Genomic DNA, 26,452 nt, shown 5'->3' on the forward strand with positions numbered 1-26,452 from the left:
TATGCACTTGGTCTTAGTAACTCCCTTCCAAAGAACAGAGTATGAAAAGGGAGGAATAGTAGCTTTACAGTGAAGAAATCTGGCGAACACTACCTTTATCAAAAGATCAAGGAATATCACCATTGATAAGTTATGTTCATTGCATGTGCCCCATTGTATGATGTAATGAGAAGGACACTTCACGTGTGTGGTATTCGTCCTCAAAACTCATAACTTCAGTCTAATCCCAGGTAAACATCAGTTAAACCCAAATTGAGAGGAATTGCACAAAATGACCCATGCTCCTCAGAGCTGTCAAAGTTATAGAAATCTAGAAAAGACCGAGAAACTATCACAGACTAGAGGAGATTAAGGAGATATGATGAGCTGAATGCAATCCTGTATGGATCTTGCAACAAAAGGGTGACATTGATGGAAAGACTGATAAAATCTGAATAAAGTCTGGAGTTTACTTGCTATCAATGTATCAACGTTGGTATCTTCATTTTGATGAGTGTACCTGGTAATTTAAGGTGTTAACATTGGGAAAGACTGGGTGAGGTATATACAGGAAGACTCTGTATTATCTTTGCAACTTTTCTCTAAATCTAAAATTATTCCAAGATAAAAATTTGCTTTAAAAATAAATTAAATCCGGCTTCCCTGGTGGCGCAGTGGTTGAGAGTCTGCCTGCCGATGCAGGGGACACGGGTTCGTGCCCCGGTCCGGGAAGATCCCAAGTGCCACGGAGGGGCTGGGCCCGTGAGCCATGGCCACTGAGCCTGTGCGTCCGGAGCCTGTGCTCCACAACAGGAGAGGCCGCAACAGTGAGAGGCCCGCGTACCGCAAAAAAAATAAAAATAAAAATAATAAATTAAATCCACTTCACAGCTATCAGAATAACTAAATCCAAAACACCAACACCAAATGCTCGTGCAGGTGTGGAACAACAGGAACTCTCATTTATTATTAATGGGAATGCAAGATGGTACAGCCACTTTAGAAAATAGTTTGGCAGTTTCTTAAAAAATTAAATGTACTCATACCATATAATCCAGCAATCATGCTCCTTAGCATTCACCCAAATGAGATGAAAATTTACATCCACACAAAAACCTGCACATGGATGTTTATAGCCACTTCATTCATCATTGCTAAAAATTAGAAGCCACCAAAATGTCCTTAGGTGAATATTTTTCAGCACTAAAAAGAAATGAGGGCTTCCCTGGTGGTGCAGTGGATAAGAATCCGCCTGCCAGTGCAGGGGACACGGGTTCGGGCGGGAAGGTCCCACATGCCGTAGAGCAACTAAGTCCGTGTGCCACAACTACTGAGCCTGCGCTCTAGAGCCCGCGAACCACAACTACTGAGCCAGCACGCCACAACTCCTGAAGCCCGCGCGCCTAGAGCCCGTTCTCCACAACAAGAGAAGCCACCTCAATGAGAAGCCCACACCACAACGAAGAGTAGCTCCCGCTCGCCACAACTAGAGAAAGCCCGCGCGCAGCAACGAAGACCCAATGCAGCCAAAAATAAATAAAATTAAAAAAAGAAATGAGCTATCAAGCCACAGAAAGACATTGATCAACTTTAAGTGCATATTACTAAGTGAAAAAAAGCCAATCTGAAAAGGCTACATACTGTGTGATTCCAGCTATATGACATTCTGGAAAAGGCAAAACCTCAAAGTAAAAAGATCAGTGGTTTCCAGGAGTTCCTAGGGAGGAAGAGATGAACAGGTGGAGCACAGGGGAATTTTTGGGCAGTGAAACTACTCTGTAAGATACTGTAATGGTGGGTACAAGTCATCATACATTTGTCAAAACCCATAGAATGTACAACATCAAGAGTGAACACTAAACTACAGACATTGGTTACTATATATCAATATTGGTTCACCAATTGTAACAAGTGTGACACACTAATCAAAATGTTAGTAGTGGAAACTAAGGAGGAGGGCTTGAGGGGGGAGATGTGGGAACTTTGCACTTTCTGCACAATTTTTTTGTAAACCTACAACTGCCTCCCAAAAATAAACTCTATTTTTAAAAAAATACAAGCAGTCAATCCAAAAGAAAAACAATTGGTGGTAGATGGAAAGATACATGATACAGCAGGTGTAGTGAAATGCTAATAGTGCTGATGTATATGGATGTTCACTATATAACTCTACTTTGCGCTGTTTGACATTTTTCATAATAAATATGGGGGAAAAGTCATTGTGGTTAATATTAGGAGAAAGCTTAGCAGAGAAAGGTCAAAATAAGCCTGTGGGATTTAATTTAACTCCATCACGGATTTCTCATATGTTTCTGTACAAAATAGGTAACTTGATTAATGACCTGAATTACTCATCTAAATTTTGAATCCCAGTTGGTCCTGTCTTCAAAGACCAGAGTCTAGATTAAACTGCCTTATTGTTTGAGAAATACAACTAGATATTAACTAGTTAATATTGTTTGAGAAGTACAGCTAGTTAATATTGTCTGAGAAATACAAATAGTTAATACATTTTGAGAATTACAACTAGATGTTAACTGTATGTCATCTCATCAGTAGAGAAAAATGAGCAGTGCTTTGTAGTTTTTGAAACAGTACTGATGACATGGTAGTGAAATCTGCACAACTACTGTGCTGGACTTTGTCAGTGTCCTTGTTATGATTTAGCACTATTTTATTTACTATCCTAAGACATAAATTTTTATTACTCGCTACAATATGACAATAACAACAGTTTTGAATGGTGCATATTTCTCACTATGAATCTAAATACACAGAATGTTTGCTCTATTCTCAGTCACTACACGGTGTAAAACTGGTGTATTAAAAATAGTATGACATATTTGCATATTTATCTGTATTAAAACCCCCATGAAACAGTTATTGCAGATACACAGCTGTTGCTTTTTAAGTATCTTTTAAAGGAACCATATCTCCTCTCCTATATAAATTATATGCATTTTCAAATATATCATCTGAGCCAAAGGAGTTTCAAAGCTTTAAACAGGAAAACATGCTCTCAGAGGAGAAGAATGTTAAAGGAGAGGAATTGTAAATTTTTAGTCATTGTGGCCAAATGATAAATTTTTAACCTAAAATGATGAACTTGTCCCTTTGCCAAGTCAGATATTATACATTGTAAACAGAAAGTAATTCTGGATGCTTCTACAAATTATGGCCATATTTCAGCACGGAGACTGTTTACCTAGTCTACAGAGCACATAAAGAGATGCTGCTTTATATCGATCAAATTACAGAAGAGAAGTCTCCACTTCATGACTTAAAAGTGGCAGGACTTCCCTGGTGGTGCAGTGGTTGAGAGTCCTCCTGCCAATGCAGGGGATACGGGTTCGTGCCCCGGTCCGGGAAGATCGCACATGCCACGGACCGGCTAGGCCTGTGAGCCATGGCCGCTGAGCCTGTGCGTCCAGAGCCTGTGTTCGGCAACGGGAGAGGCCACAACAGTGAGAGGCCCGCGTACCAACCCCCCCCACCAAAAAAAAAAAAGTTTGTCACTTTGCAGCTCTAATCCTGTTGAAAAGAAAAGATAATTTCTGTCCAATTTAATCAGCAAGAGGTCTTTATTGCCTTAAGTATTAATTGATTAGGTTCTCATTAAGGTCAAAAGTACACTTAGCTGCCCAGAGATGGCCAATTAGCACATTGTCAACCACGCTTATTTATATTAACTGAACATAATGGTAGTTGACTGTCAAGTCAGAAGGTCACTGAATCTTTTGTACCCTTTGCCCTCCAAAAGAGCAACAGTCATTCAGACACAAGAAAGCATTCATAATAAATATTTAGTTTATTACTTATTGACTTAAATCACTCTTAGAAACAGGTGTTCTATTCTCTTTGGACAAATGTTATATCATTTCTTTGTGAAATGCTTGAGGTCCAGTTGAAATCCTGTGGTTGACTGTGTCTGAAGATTTTTGTTCAGCAAGCAGCTTGCACTTGAAACTCTAAATAGCTTTTTTAAAGACCAAACCAATTCAATGATTATAATCCTTTGCGATATAGACTTTTCTCCTGCTAAGTGACTGCAGCACATTGAAACAAGTTGGACACACGGGTGCTGAAATGCCTCTGGGGCACCAGTCTCAAAGTTGAAGGTTAGAACCACATTTGAGTCTCACCTTAATGAGGACATTGGTATGCTTTTAAAATGCACTGGTGCTGCCTTAGATATTGGATATTTGCTACAGAACAAAAAAGAAATAAAAATTCAAGGTTATTCATGAACCAATAATCTAAAATTTCTACCTATAGTCCCAGTGATTTTTATCATCATAAATCATTACACCTAATTTATATAGTGATGATATAATAAGTTGCATTTGCTAGCATTTTATTTTTTCTGTTTATCCTCTTCTACTTAAATTTAACATCATTCTCCCTTACATTGTTCTATCATTGAATGAAATATCACTGATGATTCCATGAGTTAGATTTTAAGGAGAAAGTATTTTTGTTTAGCACATCACTTTTACAACTTATCAAATTAGAAACCCATGAGTCAGCCTAGATTCCCCCCTTTACACTCTTCCCTCTCCAAATATGTATCTCATCAAGCATCACATTCCATCAGTTCTAGTTACTGAATAGCATCAATAGATATAAGTACTTCAACCCACTGCCACTGCCTCAACTTGTTGTCTCTTTATTAAATTGCTGTGATAGATTTTGATGGGTCTTCCCAGTGAGTCAGTGACCCTCTAGTGGTCTTCTCACTAGACTGGGTCTCCTTCAGAGTAGGGTGATATATTTTTATTGTATCCCCAACCAACACTTAGTACCTGGCACATACAGGCATTCAGTAAAAATTTACTGAATAAATAAATGAATGACCACAATTAGCTTTATGCTACATATAAATGTAAACCTTGATAGAATAATAATTTGCTGTGCTTTAAGTACTCATTAAATCAAACTTTTCACTAGTATTAAATTATTAATACTTTCTCAGACTATTATAAGAAGCAGTAAATCATCCATATGCGTAAACCAACAGCATTGACTATGAAGACAGAGTGAGAGCCCAAGTCAAAGGAAAAAGTTACTACCATAATTCTTGAGTAATTAAGCTACCAAGTATATACAGAAAACAAATCCATATACTATCAAAACATGTGCTTTGGGGTGGGATAGGGAGGGTGGGAGGGAGGGAGACGCAAAAGGGAAGAGATATGGGAACATATGTATATGTATAACTGGTTCACTTTGTTATAAAGCAGAAACTAACACACCCTTGTAATGCAATTATACTCCAATAAAGATATTAAAAAAAACAAACATGTGCTTTGTCTGTGGTATCATATTAAATAACAGTTACTATTTATATATTGTGTACTTCTTATACATTAGCTATTGTCCTCTCAAGGACCATGTAATGTAGATATCATAATTGTCATTTTACAGATAGGAAAACTGGTTTCACAGGGTAACTTAACCAAAGGCACATAACCCAGGTCTTGCTTGCTCCAAAGCCCAAGTTCTATCTACCACACTAAAGTTTGCATCCTTCTTTAGAACTTTGGACAACCTATTTCACATTATTCAAAAACTTTACTAAATGTTGTATAGAAATGTTTCATATCCATTGTTAGGTTGGGGTGAGTTGGGGAGTGTGGGGGAGATAATCAGAGTCAAAGATGAGAAAAATTACAGTGGAAATGGAAGGTAATATGACTTAGTAGTTAAGACTGCATGGGCTTTGACATCATACAGCGCTACACTTGAGTCCCAGGTCTGCCTTGTACTACCTGCATGACCTTGAGTGAGTGACTTGACCTCCAAGTTTCAGTGCACTAATCTCTAAAAGAGATATAATAACAGTAACTGCCAATTAATTTGTGACGATCAAATGAGATTATGCAGATAAAATGCTTAGCACGGTTTTTACTTAAAACAGTTCTTACTGTTTTATTTCTTTTAGTTATATAAAAGACAGGCAAATAAAGCAGATGTTTTATTGCTTTTTCCTCATTTAATGATGTGTTATTGGAGGCTCTATAGTTAAGCAGAGAAAGAAGAAACAAGGTGAATTCACCATACTGAAGTATGTTGACTTGTGCGTTGTCTACTAATTAATAAGCATTTATTGAATACCTGCTGTGCTAGATGTTGGGGATAATATACCTGATTCTACAGAACTCATTTTCACTCAAATTTAAGTAGAAATGCAACACTGATTTATACTCTTACTTAAGAGAAAATTTCAAAATTTTAAAATAAAATTCAGCCATTAATATCAGGTTAATCTCTTGTTATAGGATATCTTTGGAATGACCACAGTTTGCATTTAATATTTGGTATGTAATCTTAAATGTATGAAATTTTTAGATTTTACTATTTTTAGCATGCTTAGCTCAGTCCTTTACTGTATCCTATTAGTTATTCTAAACTTTTTTCTCATCAACCATTTCTTATTCTATAATAACAAATATGGTTGCTTGTCTAGTCGTTACCTATTTTCTCTATGCTTATCTAAAATAAAGCATGACAGTATGGATTGCCTTTTTTCTTAATCTTTTGGTTTATTTTAAACTAAGACATTGCATACATTGTTTGGAAAAAGAAGGATATTCCTTATTCTTTTTTTCGGTTTTTACAGTGTTTCCCATGACTTTCAGTATATGTTCTTGGCTAAACCCCTTCCTTATCATTCATTGTGTTGCTTCTGAAATGGATTCTTTCAGCAAGTATTTATTGAACACTCACTATGTGCTGGGTTCTATGCTGCTGCTCTCATGGAACTTGCATGCTAATAGAGGGGAGACAAAAAATAAACAGGATAAGGGAGGTTGAGAATGGAGATAATGATGTAGGGGGAGAAGGAAGTTACAATTAAATAAGGTCATCACGGATGGGCTCATTGAGAAGTGTCTTTTGAGCAGAGACCTGAAGGAAGTGAAGGATTTAGCCAAGCATGTTACTGGAATATGGCAATTCAGGCAGAAGAAACAGCCAGTGGAAATGTGATAAAGCAGAAGTGCTCAAGGTTTGAGGCTTGTTTGAGAAATAGCAAGGAGACTAATATGGCTAAAGCAAAGTGAAGTTACAAGCGAATGATAGGCAATAGAGGTAAGAGGAGAGGGTCAGATTTTGCTGGGCCTTACAAGCAGGGAGGCGGGGTAGGGGGGAGATTTGGGTTTCACTCTGAGTACTGTGGGGAACGAAGAGGGTTTCGAGCAGAAGACTGACCTGATGTGATTTACATGTTAAGAGTGTCACTTAGGCACTGGCTTGAGCATAGGTCCTACCAAGAGTAGAAGCCTGTGGACCAGTTAAGAAGTTATTTCATTAATCCACATGAAAAATGATAGTGACTTGGATCAAGAAAGTAACATTGAACTTAGTGAGAAGTGGCTGGATTCTGGATATATTTTGAAGGTACAACTGACAGGATTTCTTGGCAGATAGAAAGTGAGGGGTAAAAACACAAAAAGAAAGAAAGGATTCAAGGACGATTCCAAGGTTTGGGGCCTGAGCAACAGAAGAACTTAAAAAGGGTGAAAATCCTACACACACTGTGCTCCTAATGATTCTATATGTCAACTTTATTTATAAAACAATTTTAACTTCTGTTTTACCCTCTGATATGTAAAAAGTAGAAATCCAGCCAACTCAAAAGTTCTAACAGCACTTTGAATGCTCTTGGTAAATCTGAAGTAGCTATATGTAAATCGGTACACTAGCTGTCACTTCTGAGGACATCACCACCTCTAGTATTTACTGGACAACATAACATCAACATGAGGATACTTGGAACACACAGAAGACCTAGATGACATGCCCCCTGTCTTCTTTAAGTTTATTGTCTGTCTTACCATCTTGGTAAACAGAATTCCAACTCTCTGCCTGGGTTTGGATCGTAGGCACAGGGCCTGGATGTAGGGGTAGGTGCTTTCAGTTGGTCTCTGTGTGGTGTAAAGGGTGGTCCAGGTGAGAAGTTCCAGGTAAGATGGCTTTAGGGAAGTGGGAACCACTATAAATATTAAGTCCCAAATCAAGGGGTCAGGCTAACCCTAAAAACCAATCAGCAAGAAAAGACCTGCCCCAGGACACTGTGTATATTTGTCCAGTTACCTCAGAAGGCATTCTATCTCTTTTTTTCTAAATATTTAGGAAAAGCCTTGCTGTAGCCTTCAAACACTAACAGCAAGTTTACTGGGAGGTGGGGGAAAGGTGAATACATAGAAAGAGCAATATGAATAGATGTCAATAAGCATAACTGTATGGTATCACAAAATTCATATCTACAGTGAATTGTCTTTATTATGCTTCCTCCTTTTTTATTTTATGGACTTACTTTACTGTCACTTTAGGCAAGAACTATTAACAGCATCTCTTTTGATAATTTCAAATTTCTTGATATCTTTTTTCTAACATTTAGTTGAATGCAAAGAAAACCTTTGAAACGCAAATAATTAATCATTTCTCGGGTCTCCAAGAAGGTTTGGGACATGGCAAACCTTGAATCAGTCTTGGAAAGAATCATCTAATTCCAGTAAAGTATAGGAATCCCAAGTCTGTCTGATCCTCAGACAGATAAGGACTAGCTGGACATGAAATACAAACTGTGGCCAACTTTAATTTTCCCAAATCAGATTTTCATGAAACATTTTCATTTCTTTGAGTGAGACAAATGAATTTTTCTAATATTTTATAATCCACTGTTAAAATTCAAGTAAAAACAAGTCTACAGTCAAATATAAATTACTTTGTTATGTTTAATTTTAGATAATCCTCTTCTCCTTTCTTTGGCATTAGAACAAATTGCAATTACTGAAGCCCAAAGATTATAAAGCACTATTTAAGCATTCATGTTTGATATCAAGATTAAAGGAGAATACAAAGACTAGCATTAGAGGATAAAGTTTCTGAGACCAGATGGGGCAAGTTTAAAAAGGTTTTAGGGAGAAAATACAATAATCAATTTTAGAAGGAAAGGAAGGGAGATAACATATTTTAGCAGTAACTTAGGCTTTTAGTGCAAAGGATATTATTTGGTTTTTGTAATTGAATATAATAAAACACTTTGCCCTTTAACATAAAATCATATTTCCCATATGTATATGAGTACACTTCTCTGAGACTAAGCAAACTGTTTGTAAAACAGGAATTGAATTGAAGAGGATCATATTCTTTTAAATAACTTTCCTCAGCCCTTTCATCAGAGAGGATGAATCAGCCTAGGGCACTCAGCACCAGGACAGACCCTACCTGCTTGTATGTCTTTTGCTACAGAGCACAGGCCGATAATCCTGACTAAACATTTAGACGTCTCACTCCTCCATCTACTCAAGTTGACCTCTAACAGAATTCTGGCTGTTTTTCTCTCCATTTGTGAAGAGAATTTTCATTTTAAACTCTTCCAATTTAACAGAGGGAAAAGGTTAAAGTCAACCTACACCCCCCATTCAAAAAAAAAAAAAAATCATCCACAGTTTCCCACTGAATTGGAGCCAAAATCTCTGCCAATTTTGCTCTCATATCTCCAAGTTGTACCCTGACCCTTCATATGACCAGTGGGGCTTGTTACAAAAGCTCTCTCTGGACGCCTTTCTAAAAGTGCTATCTTCGTCCATATTTCAAAACACTCACAGATATTTTATCATTAATTAGTATTCATATTATGTCTCAAACAATCTGTTCACGAATAGGGGAAGTGAACTAGTTGAACAGCTCTTCTGTTTTTCTAGTGATTAACATGGATGATGTATGTAGTGCCGAAGACCTTTTAAGGCAGGAAGCAGTCAAATGTTGGGTCGGTAACTCTTGGAACATTTAGAAGCTTACCTGTTTTGGAGGCTGGACCTCTCCAGAGAAACCAGACTTGGCAAACGGAATGGGGAGACACAGGCCCCTTTAAAAATAGACCCATGCCTCTTTGATTCACAGCATCCTGGATTTGCTTTTCATCATGTTAACATGCCACTTGGGAGCTGGCTGGACTCCCTTGTTCAGTGACATATATTTCATAGTGTTTTTTTTTTTTTAAACCCATTTGTTCTTTCAACCACAACATGCTTTGCATTTCTCTTTCAAATTTGAGGGTGTATATATAGATTGATCAAAACAATATTTTTAACATTCCAAACAATTTAGAAAGCTGGTGGATGGGTGTCAGTTAATCTATTATGTTCATCTTTTCCTCCTCCCCCTCTTCAGCTGCTAATCTTAGAACTTGTGTGCCAAATTGTGTAAGATATTCTTCCAATAGCTACATGTGTGACTCTTTTGTGAGCTCAACAGACAGTTATGAGGACAGATTTGGAGTTGCATATGGGACTGTCACATGGTTTGATTGCCTTGTCTTCCAGGCACTGAGATTTCTTTTCACTGAGCTTTAATATTGAGGAATTTTTTGTTATGATAAAAGTTCAGCAAAGTCTCTATTAAATTATTTATACACCTAAAGAATGGAGAAGAAAAAAAAGTTTTTACTCACCACCACTCTGTATTTGGCATCTATATATACTTAACAGTTCCTATGTTTACTTTTTACAGTAGTGAAAAAAATTCGCAGAATTTTTATGAAAATCAGAGCGTTAAGAGCCTTTATTATCCTCCTTGCTCTTTTGGAGCAAGATCTAGTAGATGTCTCGACAGAAAAGAAGGCAGATGCTTTGTAAAATGGTCTTATATAATTCATGTCCAATTATAGAGGATGATTTGTAGGAAAATGTGATCTATCAACTGTTAGGAGGCAAAAATCCTATGTCTTTAGTCTCTGAAATGGTAAGGTGCAGATAACTTTATACACACATATTGAACACCCTCTTTCAGGACCCAAACACCACAGCCCTTCATCCCACTGAACCATAGTGCCACCCTCGAGGGACACAGCCTTACAACAAGGTCTTCTTATCTTATTTCAAATACTTTTCAAGAATGAACAATGTCCTAGTGATATATGCATCCAGTGAATGAAGACATATAATATTATAAAAGCATTAATCACATATACTTGTATTAATTTCACCCTGTAAAACAAATACAATGGTTAATTATTCAGAGCTGCCCCTTTATTTGCTTCAGTCTTAATTCAGAAATATTGATGATGGCTACCATATATTGATTTGCCTCTGTGAGACTAAACTCTATAAAGATGTTTTACATATATTACTCCTAATCCTCAGAATAGCACACCAAAGTAGATGTTATTATTATCTCCTTCTTCCCAGTTAAGTTAGAACTCAGAAACAGCTTGAATGAGGATAGAAGTGTATTTTCTTGTTTCACACCTTAATTTCCTTTTCCTGTTTTAGGTTAGAGAAGTCATGTACCCTGCTGGGCACACTGCACTAGTACCTAGCACAATGAAACTTGTGAGTGGCAGAATACAAACAGAAGCTCCCATGTCCTTGAGCCACACCCTGAAAATTCTGGAAGCTCTGCATAGAGGCACTGGACTTCCCCACATTCTCATGGCTCACTGTTAACGTAACGAGCAGCAAGTTCATTGCAACTGCTCTGGATACCTGGCAGAAGAACTTAAGGACACATAAAGAGGTACCTAGAGTACCTATTTTATTTCTAGTCTACAGAAGAGCAATTTATGAAGAGGTTTCCTCCAGGTAATATCAAGCCTTTCTCAGTGTATTTCATAAGGGTTTGAACTAAATCCGGCATAATAAGGTTTGATTGAGCTGTTATGTTCTGCCTCGTAAGTGGCAGTGCACAACTGAGAAAGAAAATTGCTTAATAGAAAGTTATAGTCATCACTAACTTTATCCTAATTCTCCAAAGCAGTAAGTTAAGAGTTCTATAAGAGCAGCTTAGAGCTCTTAGAAAATGCTGAAAAATACTCTGTGTAGAAACATTTCTGCCCATATGTCACACTGTACTTTCTGGGGATGGGCAATTATTTTTCTGATATTTTGCTCACTTAGGGTAAGTTTTATCTTGTGTCTCCAAGGACGTTTTAAAAGAGCCTTATATATCCATTCTTCTAAAATATTTAACAGACATTCTATTTTTCAGCATGAGATCTGTTCTCTGGTTTGGGGTTGTAACTCCTAGTTATCCCACAGACATCAAAAGCCATTTCTGAAATATATTGAATTTAGATCAAAGCATTATTCATACAATTGTGTCATCAGAAAGTAATGGGCTGTTTAAATGAAAAATTGATTAAGCTGATGACTGGAATTTATTCTAGGAAGAACTTACAAGAATCTGTTCTTTCTTAACGTTAAAAGTTATATTGGCAATGCAATCATTATTTGCAGGTGACATTATCTACCTAGTAAATGCATGAGACATGAGAACCAGTAAAACTAGTAAGAGTTTTAGTAAGTTTAGAGTTTAGTAAGATTGCTAGGTATGAAGAAAATTCTAAAAATCTTTTACTTTCTAAATATCAGCAATTACCAATTTAAAAAGATAATGGGAGAAAAAGACACAATGTACAGTAGCATCAAAACCTATAAGAAATTTCAGGACCTCGATAAAGAAAACCATAAATCTTTACGGCAAGATGAAGCTTTAAAAAATTGGAAAGGTATATCATATTTATGAATGGAAATGATTTAAAGATACATGTTTTTTTATATTTTTATTTTAAAAATAAATTTAATTTCATTAAAATCAAGTCTCATAGGGAATGTATTTAACATAATGATTCTGAAATAGATATAGAGAAATAAAGCAGGCAAAAATAGACTGGAAATTTTTACCAAAAGAAGAAACTGAAAGAGAACGAGGAGTACAGAGGAAGAGCAAGAATTAGAAAACCTTACACTGCCAGATAGTAAAGTATAATGTAAGGATCCAATTAACATCATGTAGCATTGGTACAGTAACAGATAATAATCAGTGTCTCAAACTGGAAATTTGTCTTAAAATCATGTGCCTTCATATTTGTAGAGGTGGGAGTGTTTCTTTAGCTCCAGCAGGAACACAGAGGTCATGTTGCCTGTTGCTGATTTGGCAAAGCTTGGTTTGGCGATGCCTCATTTTCCCTGAGTGAGCCTGCTTATTGCTGCCTCTACTAACAAGGTGGAGTTTTGCTAGCCGTCCCCACGAGCTGCCTCTTACTTTGGTTATGACTTGGAGTTTGTCCAAATCCAGTAGGGTCTAAGGCTTGCCTATCTGAGAGCCTTTCCTCTCCCCATGACTCATGGGCTCTGTAGAATTCTTATGAACGTTGCTTTCTTTGTGCTTTATTTAATTTTTGCTGTGGCTGACATATGTGAATTTGAGCTATTGCACAGATTCCCTCCCCTCTCCACTCTCAGTGGCTTCATTTGGTATTCAATGCCAGTTAAAAATAAGATAATATAAACTTCTATATTATTTAAGCTAAACTTAAGTTTTGATATAGAGTGAACACATTTATTAATAACGTATTTCTTCTTACATATCCACAGATGTGGGTTCCAATTTGGAAAGAGTTTCACTAAGGAAAGTTTGTAGAATATTTTCAGTGTGGCTAAGGGGCAAAATAAATACTGGTCATCTTTATAGATTTTGAAAAATAAAGTAATTTCTAGGCAAGCCAACCATACCCACCTTACAACTAAATGTAATGCAAATTACCATATCAAACAGAAAATTTGAGTGTTCCAGTTAGTGGTATTTAGTTTCCTGCTTATTAATGTCAATTTAGGTGCTGCTTAGAATAATTTGCTACAGAATCATTGTATGTCATTATTTTGCCGTTGAAAGAGATTACATTTTTAGCTAAGAAGGAAATGAGTTTGGGAAAGATCATTTTGCCAAGTTGAAATTTATGGCCAGGACTGTAAGGTATGAGGAATATATCTAGTTTTGCTTTAACAATGACTTGCTATCAGAAGTTAAGTGATCATTTTATAATTTTCTATAAAGTAAAAGAAAGGTGTTTTTAATTTAATTACCCATGCCTGAAAGGATATTTGAGTATATTCTTATTGGAATAATTAGTAATTTGAACATATCATAATAAGCCATTATATTCTTTCCAGAAATTTTTTGGTTCTTTGGTTTTCTTTGAAGGTGCTAGGAGAGTATACAGACTGACATAATATTATTCAACATACTGATACTTCTTAAGATCATAATGTTGGTTGTTAAAACTTTACTAAATTGACTTGACAGTTTCAAATTAAGTATCATCTTGTGTTTTTCCTTTCTACATATCTTTTTAATGATAATGTCATATAATATGATGGTTTTATGAGTGGTTTTGGTATCTCATTCATCAGAGTAATCAATGGGGAAAGGAGCCATGTGGGTTGTAGTCCATTTGTATTGGATAGCACAGATGGCATTATTGATAGATGGAAATATTCCAAATATTTATTGTATAATGATATCACAAGGACTCTGACTTCTGAATTTTAATGCCTTAATTTCTACAGTAACTGGCAAAGTAAGTAATTAATTCAGTTACCACATATCCATTTAATGATATCAATGTGTGAATTGTAGCATTAATTACCTTTCAGTTAATACTGTACTTTATATGATGGGTATTTCTTTTTCTAAGCCTTTGTGTTTACTTATCTGATTTCTGACCAAGCTATCAGTTTGGTCTTGAGGATTTTAAAGTTAAAAACAATATTTGGAGCAGACAGTATGTAAAGATAGGATGCAGAAGTGAACAAAGTGCAGATTCAGTAATGGTTCTCTCCCAATATCACCTCTGTCATGTGGGAGGCCAAAGGAAAAAGGTACCCTTTAAGAATCTTTACATTTGCCTCTTGCATAAGTTTTTACCCTCAATAGATTTCTTAAAATTATGTTCTAATATAACCATAGACAAAAGGACATAATGATATAATTCAGGATCTACTTATATTTTATTACCTCAATTTGAAATTGAGTTATTCCAGGAAGGGTTACTGCTGGATGGTTAATACACCATCCTCTCAAATGTTTGACACCATTCCAGAATCACATTTGCACTACTAGAAATAAATGAAAGCCAGTGAAAAAAAGGTCTTCACTTTTTACTTTTGTATTTTATATTTTTGTATTCTTTAAATACATACTGAATGCATATAGTCATGCCTTACTTTTGCAATTGCTAAGTTAAAAATGGTAGTTTGAGTCATTCTAAAACTTCTGTTGCCATTGTTTTATTTTTAAAATACTATCAACCCCTAGTATTGAAGACCTACTATGTATTTAAACACTGCTGGGAGCTCTCTGATATTACCTCCAGGTTACTTACTATTTTACTTAGGAAGTAATATAAATTCCTTGAGTAGTGACCTTCTTTCCAAACTAAAAATTAGGACACATTGTCCAACAGTGTTTTGTTTGTTCAATTTGTTACTGTGAGAAAAAGTACAAAGGTGCCAAAATAAATGAAATAAATAAATAAATAAATTTTTAAAAGAACTAAAGATTATTTACATTTAAGTTATAAATTTATCAAGTTACCTCCAATACTGACTGACACCACTAAATTCCCAGTATCTAGCTCACTGCCTTGCACATGTCAAATTCAATGTTTGTTGATTGCATAGTGATAAACAAGGTAGGATAGTTTACATCCATAAAGATGATTGGAAATAGAGTTTAATTATATGCTTTCAAAATGATAGTGTGATCCCACAAACGAAATAGAAGCTTTATACTAAATTTTGATAAGATCAATCTTTTTAAAAAGTTCTTATAGAAATAGACAATGTAATTATATTGGAAGAGTAAGTTGACCAAGCTTTATTTAGTCAAAATATCTAATAGTGTACAGTGGGTCAAGAGGACAAAACAACTTAGACCTATCCAGAGACATCCCATTCAAACAGACTGGCTATGTATGATTTAGGGCAAAACTTCTTGCATTCTTACTGCCCTGGCAAGTACAAATGGACCAAATACACCCTGATGATCCCAGATTTCTCCAACGCTCTAGGACAATTTCAGAAGCATTGATGAAAATGGCATAGATAATATTCTGATAGAAATCTCAGGACCAATAATAAACCAAGAAAAAGGCTAGCACTAACTGAAGTGATATGGAATTTTAAATATTCTACATATATTTACTGTTCCTTTTAAAAAAAGTCAAAGTCTAAGTAAAATAAAATGCATGAATATTTTGTTGTCACTAAAGCCTTCTATTTCCTTTATTTATGGAATAAAATATATGAGTGCTTTCCAGTAAAATGTGGGAATAATTTTTAATCTGAACTTTGTATCATATTTGCAGCCTTGAAACTTCGCTGATCTTTTTCACTTTTCTCATTATCAGTGTTTGTTTCTCTCCCTCTCTCCTTTCTCCCTTTATACTCTTTTAGGCACTGAGAGACAGAATTAAAAACTGACAGGCAAATCAGCTATTACTTTGAATCTCCAAACAGGAAAACTTCCTCTCAGGCAACACTGCAAAATATAGTCATATTGTTATGTGATTATTGTTATTCTAGGAAGATTTTATTTTTCTCTTCTTATTTTAAATTTTATATATTTGGAGAAATTTTGTTATGTCTTTCCATTGATGGAAAGTCTAATTACATTTATAGTGAATGAATGACTCTCTTCACTGTATTTTGCTACAGATTTTTCTCATAAAAGTTCTTATCCAGACTTCTGGGTATGACCCATCCTCCCCCACCCCCACCCCCAAAAAGTAAAACATGAAGACTAAACCTCAGAATTTAATTTGTGTTCCTGTAATTTCATATGACCCCAAGTTATTTAGAGACAAACAAATGATATTACAATTATGTTTTAAATAAGCAAGGCCTGTGTGGAAGCAAATTTTTTTAATAATGTTTTAAGAGCACCAGAATATTTATCCAACTAATCTTCTTTAAAGATGTAATGCTCTTACAGAGGAAATAAAATAAAGGTGCTCAACAATAAATTTCTAAATTTAGTCCTGAGCATTCAAACTTTGATTTAATCAAATTTATCAGAAAAAAAAAATTTTCCAGGCAACCCACTTAATTTCTGAAGACAGTTACTATTAAGTGACTGATCACGCTAGTGAATAAAGAAATAAATGTTGGCATACTAAGGCAATATATAAGCTGAAGTTCTTGAACAAAAGCAGCCTGTCAACTACAGTACGTTTAAGTACAGGAACGATTGATGTTTGCCAAATGTCAAATCAGAGAGAAGAAAAATGTTTTCAAGCTTAGGAGATTACCAACAATGAAAGGGAAAATAAATAAAAATTTAGATGTACAATATTGTTTTACCTTGTCAGGGAAATGTTAATTGAAATCAGGCCTCCTTTTTGAAAAACATAATGTAAAATTTCCACCAAAAGACTACTCAGGAGTCTGACAATTAATGCAAAAGTAGAATTTTAAAAGATACAAAATGATGGCTGACATTGACAAAAATTGTGCTGTTAGATTATCAAAAAGCTATGCACTAGATTTCATTGTCAGTGATCTCCTACAGATTAATTAATGTAATCGGTTATGTTTTAAAAGAAAACTAGGAGTTCTGAAAAATATCGACATGAACGATGTGAGACTTCATCATGAATTCAATAGTTAAAATACACAGGTTTCTGTTTATTTCTTCTGCGTTATCAGGTTTATGACATTTATTTGGTAGCTAGATATTGTTTTGAATGTGCAATGATTTACTAAAAGACAGCTCGCTTATGATCCATGTTAAGAACATGCAGTGCATTCAAATAACCTAGGTAACGTTAGGCCTTTCACCTCCGAGCATATGTTTCATTTTCCTAAGGTTGGGATTAAATTGAGATTTTGTATTCATTTGAAGTATAATTGTAATGAGAACCTTTAACATGGGTCAAATGGAGAATAGTGGCACCCTGGAAGTGCTTAGAAATCATTTGCCTTTCTTATACATTGTTCCACAGTAGGATTGAAAAAGATTACCACTCCTTGTTTAACGATGTTATATTGCTCTATCTGTGAATCTAATGAAATCTTCGGCAGAAGAGAGCACAAATTTCTCAAATGGATTTTAGAAAATAAGAAGGCATCTGAATCAAATAATTATACATTTGAAATACATGAGATACTGTTAACAATCTTTACCTACAGAAAGTCAGAGATATGTATATATATATATTTTGGACTCTTAATGTTTCCTTTTTATTCCCATAATGGAAAGTGGGGGAAAATTGTATTTTATTTGCCCACAGACATGGGAAAGAATTACCCAGCAAAGCTATGTACCCAGATTTTTCCAGACTCCTTTTTTACCCTGAAGCAGTCTTTTTATTTGAGCACCATAAGTGCACCATCTTTCTCACTGAAGTGCTCAGATATATTAGCACCACTCTCCCTCTCAGGACCTTGACTTTGTTAAAACCAAGAGGAAATAAACTATTTTTTTGTGCTGCTTGTCTGTGAGTGCTAAACTGGATCAGCCTGTGAGCAAAAACTGGCCTGTCACTGAATGACCAGCTACTGAAAACCATGTAAAAATTATATTAGATTGGATAGTATCACAGATCTTAAAGAATGTTTGTTTATGAAACAATGCAAATATTAATAAAATTCATTAAGCTCTACACGGTATTTAGCAACTGTTTTAGTGCTAAAATATACCAGCAATTGCTTAGGGCTAGATTATTCTGTCTCAAAAGAAAATGATAAGTTAGGTCACTGTAAGAAGCTAAAATAATACAGTATTTTCTTAGAGAGTTACAGCCTTTTCCCCTAAGTGGAAATGTATTTATGTTGAGCACATTCTAGGATGGAAGCTTGTTTGAATGTCCCAATAAATCCAGTCACTACTTCAGGACACAAAGAAGTATTGCTTACCCAAGAATTATTAAAGAAGGGAAAGTGTTCCATTCGGTAAACTCCCTAAGGTAACATGAAAGTTCTGCTGTATGACCACCATCCTTGGTCTTCCCAATACCACTGGAAGTAAATATATTAATGCAGTTACTATTCATTGTTTATCTTGATAAAAGCCTTTCAAATGTGCCTAGAAAACAGCCACTATATTGTGCATAGTAGAGACAATCCTCATCAAAATCTGGAACAAGATGCCTAGCATAGCGCTATAATTTAAAATTATTCTGGAAGTTCTAGACAATTCAGTAATATAATGAAATGATACAAGATTTATTAGAAAAAAGGAGAGCAAATTTTCATTTTCATGAAATATATAATCACATACAATATAATTTACATCAAACATACCTAAAATTGCCCAGGGCTTATTCATCCTGTTTCAGAAGAATGTGATAAATTGGGATAATGGGAATGGGCTGACATAATACGACTTTTCTAATACATTTTCAGACTCCTACCTTAAGTAAACATAGATTTATGTTGCTCACATTATAACATGGAGAAACCCAAGTGAATCAACTGGAAAACTACTTGAACTAAAAAGAGAATTAATTAAGATGGCAAGATACAAAATAAATAATATTCTTAAAAAATGCCTATCCATCAATAGTATCTTGATTTGGGGGTAAGGAAAAGGGAAAATAAATTCATGGTAACAATAACAATTATAAAATATCTGGTAATATCCTTAATACAAATTGCACAAGACCCCTATCTGGAAAGAATTACAAAACTTTCCTAGCAACATATAAAAAGACAAATAAATGTAAAGAATTATGCTTCTGAATGGGAATATTGTAAAGATAGCAATTAATGTATAGGTGTAACGTTAGCACATCAATCAAAGTCCTAGTGGGATTATTTTAGGAACATGAAGAAATTATTCTAAAATGGTTAGAATTCAGAAGAGCAAAGGTGAAGTATATATTAAATATATTAATATCATATATTAAATATGAAAATATTTTCTAACACCATATTTTAAGTGGCATGATATGACTACAGCCAGAATCTACACTTATATTAGTAAAATGGAACATATAAGCATAAAATTAACCCTAGCATTTCTGTGAATCAAATATGACAGAAGCTCCTAATAATGTAGATAGGATAGGTTATTCAGTGAAGGATAGTAAGAGATTTGGCCAGAATTTGGGGAGAAATAAAAGAGTGATACAGTGGACACACCATTGTAAAGCAATTATACCCCAATAAAGATGTTTAAAAAAAAGGAAAAAAAAAAAAAAGAGTGATACAGTGGAATTCAGACACAATATATAAGTTTTTAAGAATTTTAGTTACATAGAAATGTTCATAAAATAGAGAAAATATGAAAATATTTATACAATATGAGCCGAGTCTGGTAAAATACATATATATATATATATATATACATATATATATGAAAAAAGGGGGGGAGATGTTATTATGACTGCAGGTGATTTTAGTTTTCTTCTTTATACTTTTTTGTTATTTCCAACTTTTTCCTTCAATTATAATATTACATAATCAGAAAGATAAAAATTTTCGCCTTTGTTATTTAAAGCAGCCTTCATGTTATCTAACTACAGTTATCCCTTGGTATCCATGGGTTATTGGTTCCAGGACCTTTTGAAGATGACAAAATCCTAGGATGCTCAAGTTCCTTATATAAAATGTCATAGAATTCGCTTATAACCTATGTACATCTGCCCGTATACAGTTGATCCTTGAACAACATGGGTTTGAATTACATGGGTCCACTTATATGTGAATTTTTTTTCAATAAACATAGAGTCAGCTCTCCGCATCACAGATTCAACAAACTGCAGGTCAAAATTTCCATCCGTGGTTGGTTGAATCTGTGTATGTGAAACCCGCGAATATGGAGGGTTCACTGTACTCATTGTACTATACCATTTTATATAAGGGACTTGAGCATCCATGGTTTTTGTTACCTGCAGAAGGTCCTGGAATCAATCCCTGGTAGGGATTAATCACCTCTAGATTACTTAATACCTAATAGAATGTAAATGTTATGTAAATAGTTGTAAATAAAATGCAAATTCTATGTAAATAGTTGCTGTCCAGGCAAATTCAAGCTTTGCTTTTTGGAACTTTCTGGAATTTTAGGGGGAGATAATTTTGATTTGCAGTTGGTTGAATCCATGGATGCTGCATCCGCAAATATGGAGGGCCAATTGTACATAACAAATGTTATATGTTTTCTGGCATAAAATACAGACTTTCTTCAGGAAGATACTGTTTTGTTGTTGTTTTAGTCTCTAACATCAGCAGGTTTTTATTTTCTTTTCCTTTTGCGATGATGTACAGTTAGAATAAGATCTATAAGCAGGGAACATACAGCAATGCTTACGTTTATATTTCCAACACCTAGCGTAATGGCTGACACATAGAGGGCATGCAATAAGTATTTAACTAAAGAAATAACTAATCAATACAAAACTCACCTATTTCCAAAAAGTATTAATGAATTAGCTCTTTCAGATAATCTTTTTTATGTTGTCATTTGTTAGGATACAATCTAATCAAGAAATGCCAATCATTTGATTATCTAGTATCTAACTTGAACTAGTTAAAAATTTTTCCTGTTTTTATTTAATCTATTTAGATGTGGTTTAGTACACAAGGCAAGAACTGAGATGACCAAAGAAACATCTTACCACCTTACATTGTGACATGCTAACCCTAGAATTTGGTAATCTTCCTGGGGATCTAACATTTCTTTTGGATAGGCCAAGACTTCTCCTGTGGGAAAAGAGAAACCACTCAACTGCACCTCTTCCTTAAAGAGCTCAAGTTTTAATTCTTAGAGAACCATTTTGCATTAAAACAACTCCCTGGAATATACATTATAATGACATCACAATACTGGACCCTTACCTTTCTCCCAGTCCTGGTGCCCTCATCTTGAGAGACATTTTTTTTCTCTTTCTTCTATTATATACCCACTCTCCTTTTGCCTTCCACTGAGCATTGTCTTGTTCTGCTCCAAGAGGCTCTTCTTCCCCCAGAGTCATTTATATTCAGCTATTTTGCTGAATTATATTAAGCCACTGTGTTGTAAGTGAATTACTGCATCCGTTTTTATGACACAAGGACTCTCCAGATAAAAGCTTGATAATGTCATCCTTGATTTACATTTAAAAAAAATAATGACATGAAAAAGAATTGGTCTAGAAGTCAAGAAATTTGGAGTCTAGTCTTTATTATTTTTGTCGGAGTCCCAAGTTAAATAAATGGCAGTTAAATCAACTGTGGCTTCAACTTTCTTAAAAAAAAACTTAATATCACCTTCTATCACTAACAGTCTTTGACCATTTCATTGATTTATTTTTTCAACCAATGCCATTTATTGAATTCTTGCTAATTCCTCAGCACTGTGCCAGGTATTTATTTGGGACAAAGAAATGATTAAGAGATAATTCTCACCTCCATGATACAGTTACATTGCTTTCTTTATGAAACTGTGAGGGAGATGATTATTCTATAATTGAGATGTTGAATCTTGATTTCTGATTGAGCTTCCTAGGCAAGGACTTTTGAAATGAGAGCATTAAATTTTGTGATACCATTCTATCAAGAGGACAATACATTATTTTTTAAATAATTTCTGTATTTAAAAGTATTTGGAATGTTATTTTATAAAAAGGCATTTATATTTTTATAATCACTTCTTGGTTATACTTAGAGTAGTGTACTACCTATATTCAACTTTTAAAAATTATTGAGCTGGCAACCTTCTTGCATGGCGACTTTTCAGATAAATACTTCTGATCCTGTTGTGCTTGCTATTACTATCCCTCAAGAAAAACTTAACACATTTCATTTTTGTTCACCTGAGAAAATTGCTTTTAAAAGAAAATACCCAGATAGCTTTTCAAGACGAATAGTGCTTCCTGATTTTCACTTGACTCAAAGGGTAGAATAAATGAATAATTCTGTATGCAAGTTTCTTGGTTTGCTTACAACTTTCTGCTAAGACTCCAGAGACCTTTAAGCAAAGGATTCCACCAATTACATTTGTTGTATGTGTATGTGTGTGTACATTTTTTTCAGAAAGCATATGTTAGTAGGGCTATTAAGCAATTAGCTTCATGCATATAGATAGTTCGTTTTGCACCAAACCATATGATGTGATTGGAATTTATAGAAAACCATCTTTCTTGCCAGGAATTGAGGCGAGCTAATTCTCTAGTTTGGAGAAGTGTGGTCTTATGGCTGCAATCTGTACCCTTAAAAATTAGGAACCTAGAATTCTATATTCAATAGCTTAGAAAGGCACATAAAATGTAAAAGTTTTGTCTTTAATAAATACAGAAATTGGAAAGAAAAAACCCAAGTAGAGTACCTGATTCATGTTGCATGCTCACTACATGTTTGTTAACTTACAATGAAATGAAACCAGCAAGGGTTGAGATTAGGGTTTTTTTTAATATGAAATATGTGCCATGAGGTCTTATGTCCTTGCCAGATTTGGCTCTGAGCTTTCTAGCAGTCTATGCAAGAAGGGAAATGCCATCAGCGAAGGAATCTGTAATGTCAATGAGATAAAAACAAACTGGCTGCTCAGGAGAAGCCCAGCTATTTCAGATATTTAATAATTATTTCCAGAATGAATGAATGATGCTGACAGCTGAGAAAAATTTCTCCCGTTTGCATTCTTAGGAGGTCACTTGCCTCTTCACCATTTTTCCAGCAAATAGCCGAGAACTTCACGTGGCTATTTTTCAGATCAGTGCCTAAGAGTTGTTCAGGAAAACTGCTATTATGGAAGTGAAACACAGTCACAGCCTGATAATATGCCTCAATTCAAACAATATTCTGAAATACCTAGAAATCTGGAAGCAGAGGTAGATCGATTGCATATACTTCAGGCATGTATATATTTTCCATGTGTTAAGTAAGATTCATGGCCACCTTTTGAAGCTCTAGTTACACTTTACAAAAGGAGTGTGTTACCATCTTGTCTCATTTTTATAGCATTCATATCCCTGGCCACAGCATTAATCATTTTTTTTCTTTTGGGGGTGGTGGAGGTTATACTAAAAAATCCATGGAATGTCTACTACAAGATGTAAAATTCTACATGATTGGCCTTTTGTAAATATTAAGCAAAACCAGTAAATCAAAATGATCAGATTAACATATTTTAGCAGAACATCCATATGAAAGGAAATGTTGACATTCTTTATGAAAGCTGTTTTTTCTCTTTACTGCTGCCATTTTTATTGTGGATTTCCCTGTTCAGCACTTAGTTCCAATTTTTTAAATGATCCATTTCAACACTAGACAGCAATATTCTTCCAGTCATATGAGTTTTTTGTTGCGTTTTATTACGTTAAAGATTGCAGAGCTCTACTGTGAATTACATTATTAACATTCCTTATATTTTAGAGGACTGTGTTCACAAGCATTATGACTGGGTCCAGGAATTCTTTGTTTGGGCCTTTGAAGAGAAAAGTCCAATGCAATTTAATCTTTAGTAGTAACTAGGTTATGAATGTATTGTATTTACAATTACAAAAAATTTGATAGTACAAAAAACAATGGATAATTCATTCAAGAATCCCAAAGAAATGTTTGATTTAAAGGAGGTACCCAGTTGAAAATGGTAAAATATTCAAGTAATAAACAATTCACCTAAATATAGATTCTCAGGACTTTGCTTTTATAACTTAGCTGGTTTAGCTCAAAATGCAGTTTTCTTAGAAACAATGCTAAAAATTCAGATCCATCCTAAATGGATACTTCATTGCCAGTGCTATCTCTACCCTTAAGAACTTGCTTGCTGGTGGTGTGGAAAAAATAAGGCAAGGACACAAATAACTCAGCAAACCTCTTTTCAACACATTGTCAAGTGCCTTATAAAGCAAGCTCAAACATGGCAGAAAGCCACCACTGAATTTCAGAGTAGAAGAATGCATAAATTGTTACAAGCTTATTCTATAGATCAACTACCCAGAATTTGGGAGGTTTGTGCTAGTACCTTACTCTCAACCCCCCTTGTCATTTCTCCTTCTCCCAACATAAGTACCTCACTGCCCACCTACTCCCCCAAAATGATGGGACAGGTATAAACCTGTTCCAGCTAATATTCCAGCTGATATGATCATTGGAACTTTACTGGATTTCAGAACTTTACTCTTTTTATTAACCTTAGAATCTCTACCAAGGACTCTGCTCTTGCTTAAGTAAATGATTAATATTGATCCAAAAAATGACAAATTTACAAACCTTTAGAGATTTTTATCTCTTCACTACAAGTGGCAGAGTTTCTGAACCATAATCGATTTTCACTTGTGATAATTTTGTGATGTATTTAGCATAGAACAATACACTTGTTAATATTTTGAGAATTGTTTATACTGTTTTACCTTAAATTTTTTTTAATTGAAGTATAATTGGTGTATATATTATAAGTTACAGGTGTACAATATAGTGATTCACAATTTTTAAAGGTTATACTCCATTTATAGTTATTACAAAATATTGGCTATATTCCCCATGTTGTACAATATATTATTATAGCTTATTTTATATCTAATAGTTTGTACTTCTTAATCCCTTACCCCTATCTTACCCCTCCCGCTCCCCTCTCCCCACTGGTAACCACTAGTTTGTTCTCTGTATCTGTGAGCCTGCTTCTTTTCTGTTATATTCACTAGCTTGTTGTATTTTTTAGATTCCGCACATAAGTGATATCATACAGTATTTGTCTTCTCGGTCTGACATATTTCACTTCGCATAATGCCCTCCAAGTCCATTCATGCTGCTGCAAATGGCAAAATTTCATTCTTTTTTATGTCTGAGTAGTATTCTATTCTGTATATATATATATATCATATCTTCTTTATCCATTCATCCGTTGGTGGACACTTAGGTTGCTCCCATTCCTGGAAACTGTAAATAATGCTACTATGAACATTGGGGTGCATGTATTTTTCCAATCAGTGTTTTTGTTTTTGGTTTTTTGGATATATACCCAGCAGTGGTACCTTAAATTTCATGTTTGCATTTGGAGACCAGTTTTTCTTTTTCCTGTAGATCCCATTTAAATGTGATTGAGAACCCTATTCTATTAAATGGAGAATACCTCATTTTATCAATACTTGCATTTTTCTCCTGGTCTCCCAATCAGAGATGATATCTTAAATATTTACATCTACAATAGTACCCACCCCAGCCCACCAGCCAGCCCAGACTTCCAGATTCTTCTGTCTCTCCCTGGCTCCCTCAAATTCCTATGTAGACTGAAGTTCCTACAGCTACAAGGACAAGGACAAGGGCCAGCCAGCCTGTGGGGATCCCTGTGGGAGCCACTGGCAGTAACCAGGAGGCAAGACTTTGAGAGACTGGCTCAGCATCAATTAGTCAGAGTAGGTTTCTGGAACCTGGTTAACTGAGCATATTAACTCATTAGCTGTTATATCAAGAGTATCCTGGGTGAGAAGCCAGTGTGGCCCAGGCACTTTTACCAAATGTTTAAATAATATTTTAATAATCTGTATAATCTGTGGACATTTACCCATAAATATTGGCCGAGTATCAGACCTACTCAGAACCCATCATAAGAAATTGGATCTCCAAACTTAAGACAGTGAGGATAAACAAGCATTTTAGCCACCTATCTAAAAGTTTCCTTGTCTTCCATACTTGAATCAGACCTTCTGCTTTGAATGTGGGTTTAATGCCTGCAAAACTTTTGATACCTGTTTACCCAAACCTTTGAC

General features: G+C 35.0%; 1 protein-coding gene across 10 annotated transcripts in view; it reads left to right on the plus strand.

Moving 5' to 3' along the window:
- The window catches only part of DPH6 (diphthamine biosynthesis 6), a 442,679-nt gene that overhangs the window by 290,712 nt on the left and 125,515 nt on the right, over nt 1-26,452 (plus strand). The window contains exon 12 of one of the 10 annotated variants that reach the window (XM_060294499.2): nt 11,259-12,506. The exons of the other annotated variants lie outside the window; for them this stretch is intronic. Within the exon in view, the coding sequence (XP_060150482.1) occupies nt 11,259-11,298 (40 nt within the window). The 3' untranslated portion in view covers nt 11,299-12,506. Of the gene's footprint in view, nt 1-11,258; nt 12,507-26,452 lie in introns of those variants that run through there. 10 annotated transcript variants of the gene reach the window in all.

This window comes from Globicephala melas, chromosome 2, assembly GCF_963455315.2.
Source record: "Globicephala melas chromosome 2, mGloMel1.2, whole genome shotgun sequence".
NCBI classification, from domain to species: domain Eukaryota; kingdom Metazoa; phylum Chordata; class Mammalia; order Artiodactyla; family Delphinidae; genus Globicephala; species Globicephala melas.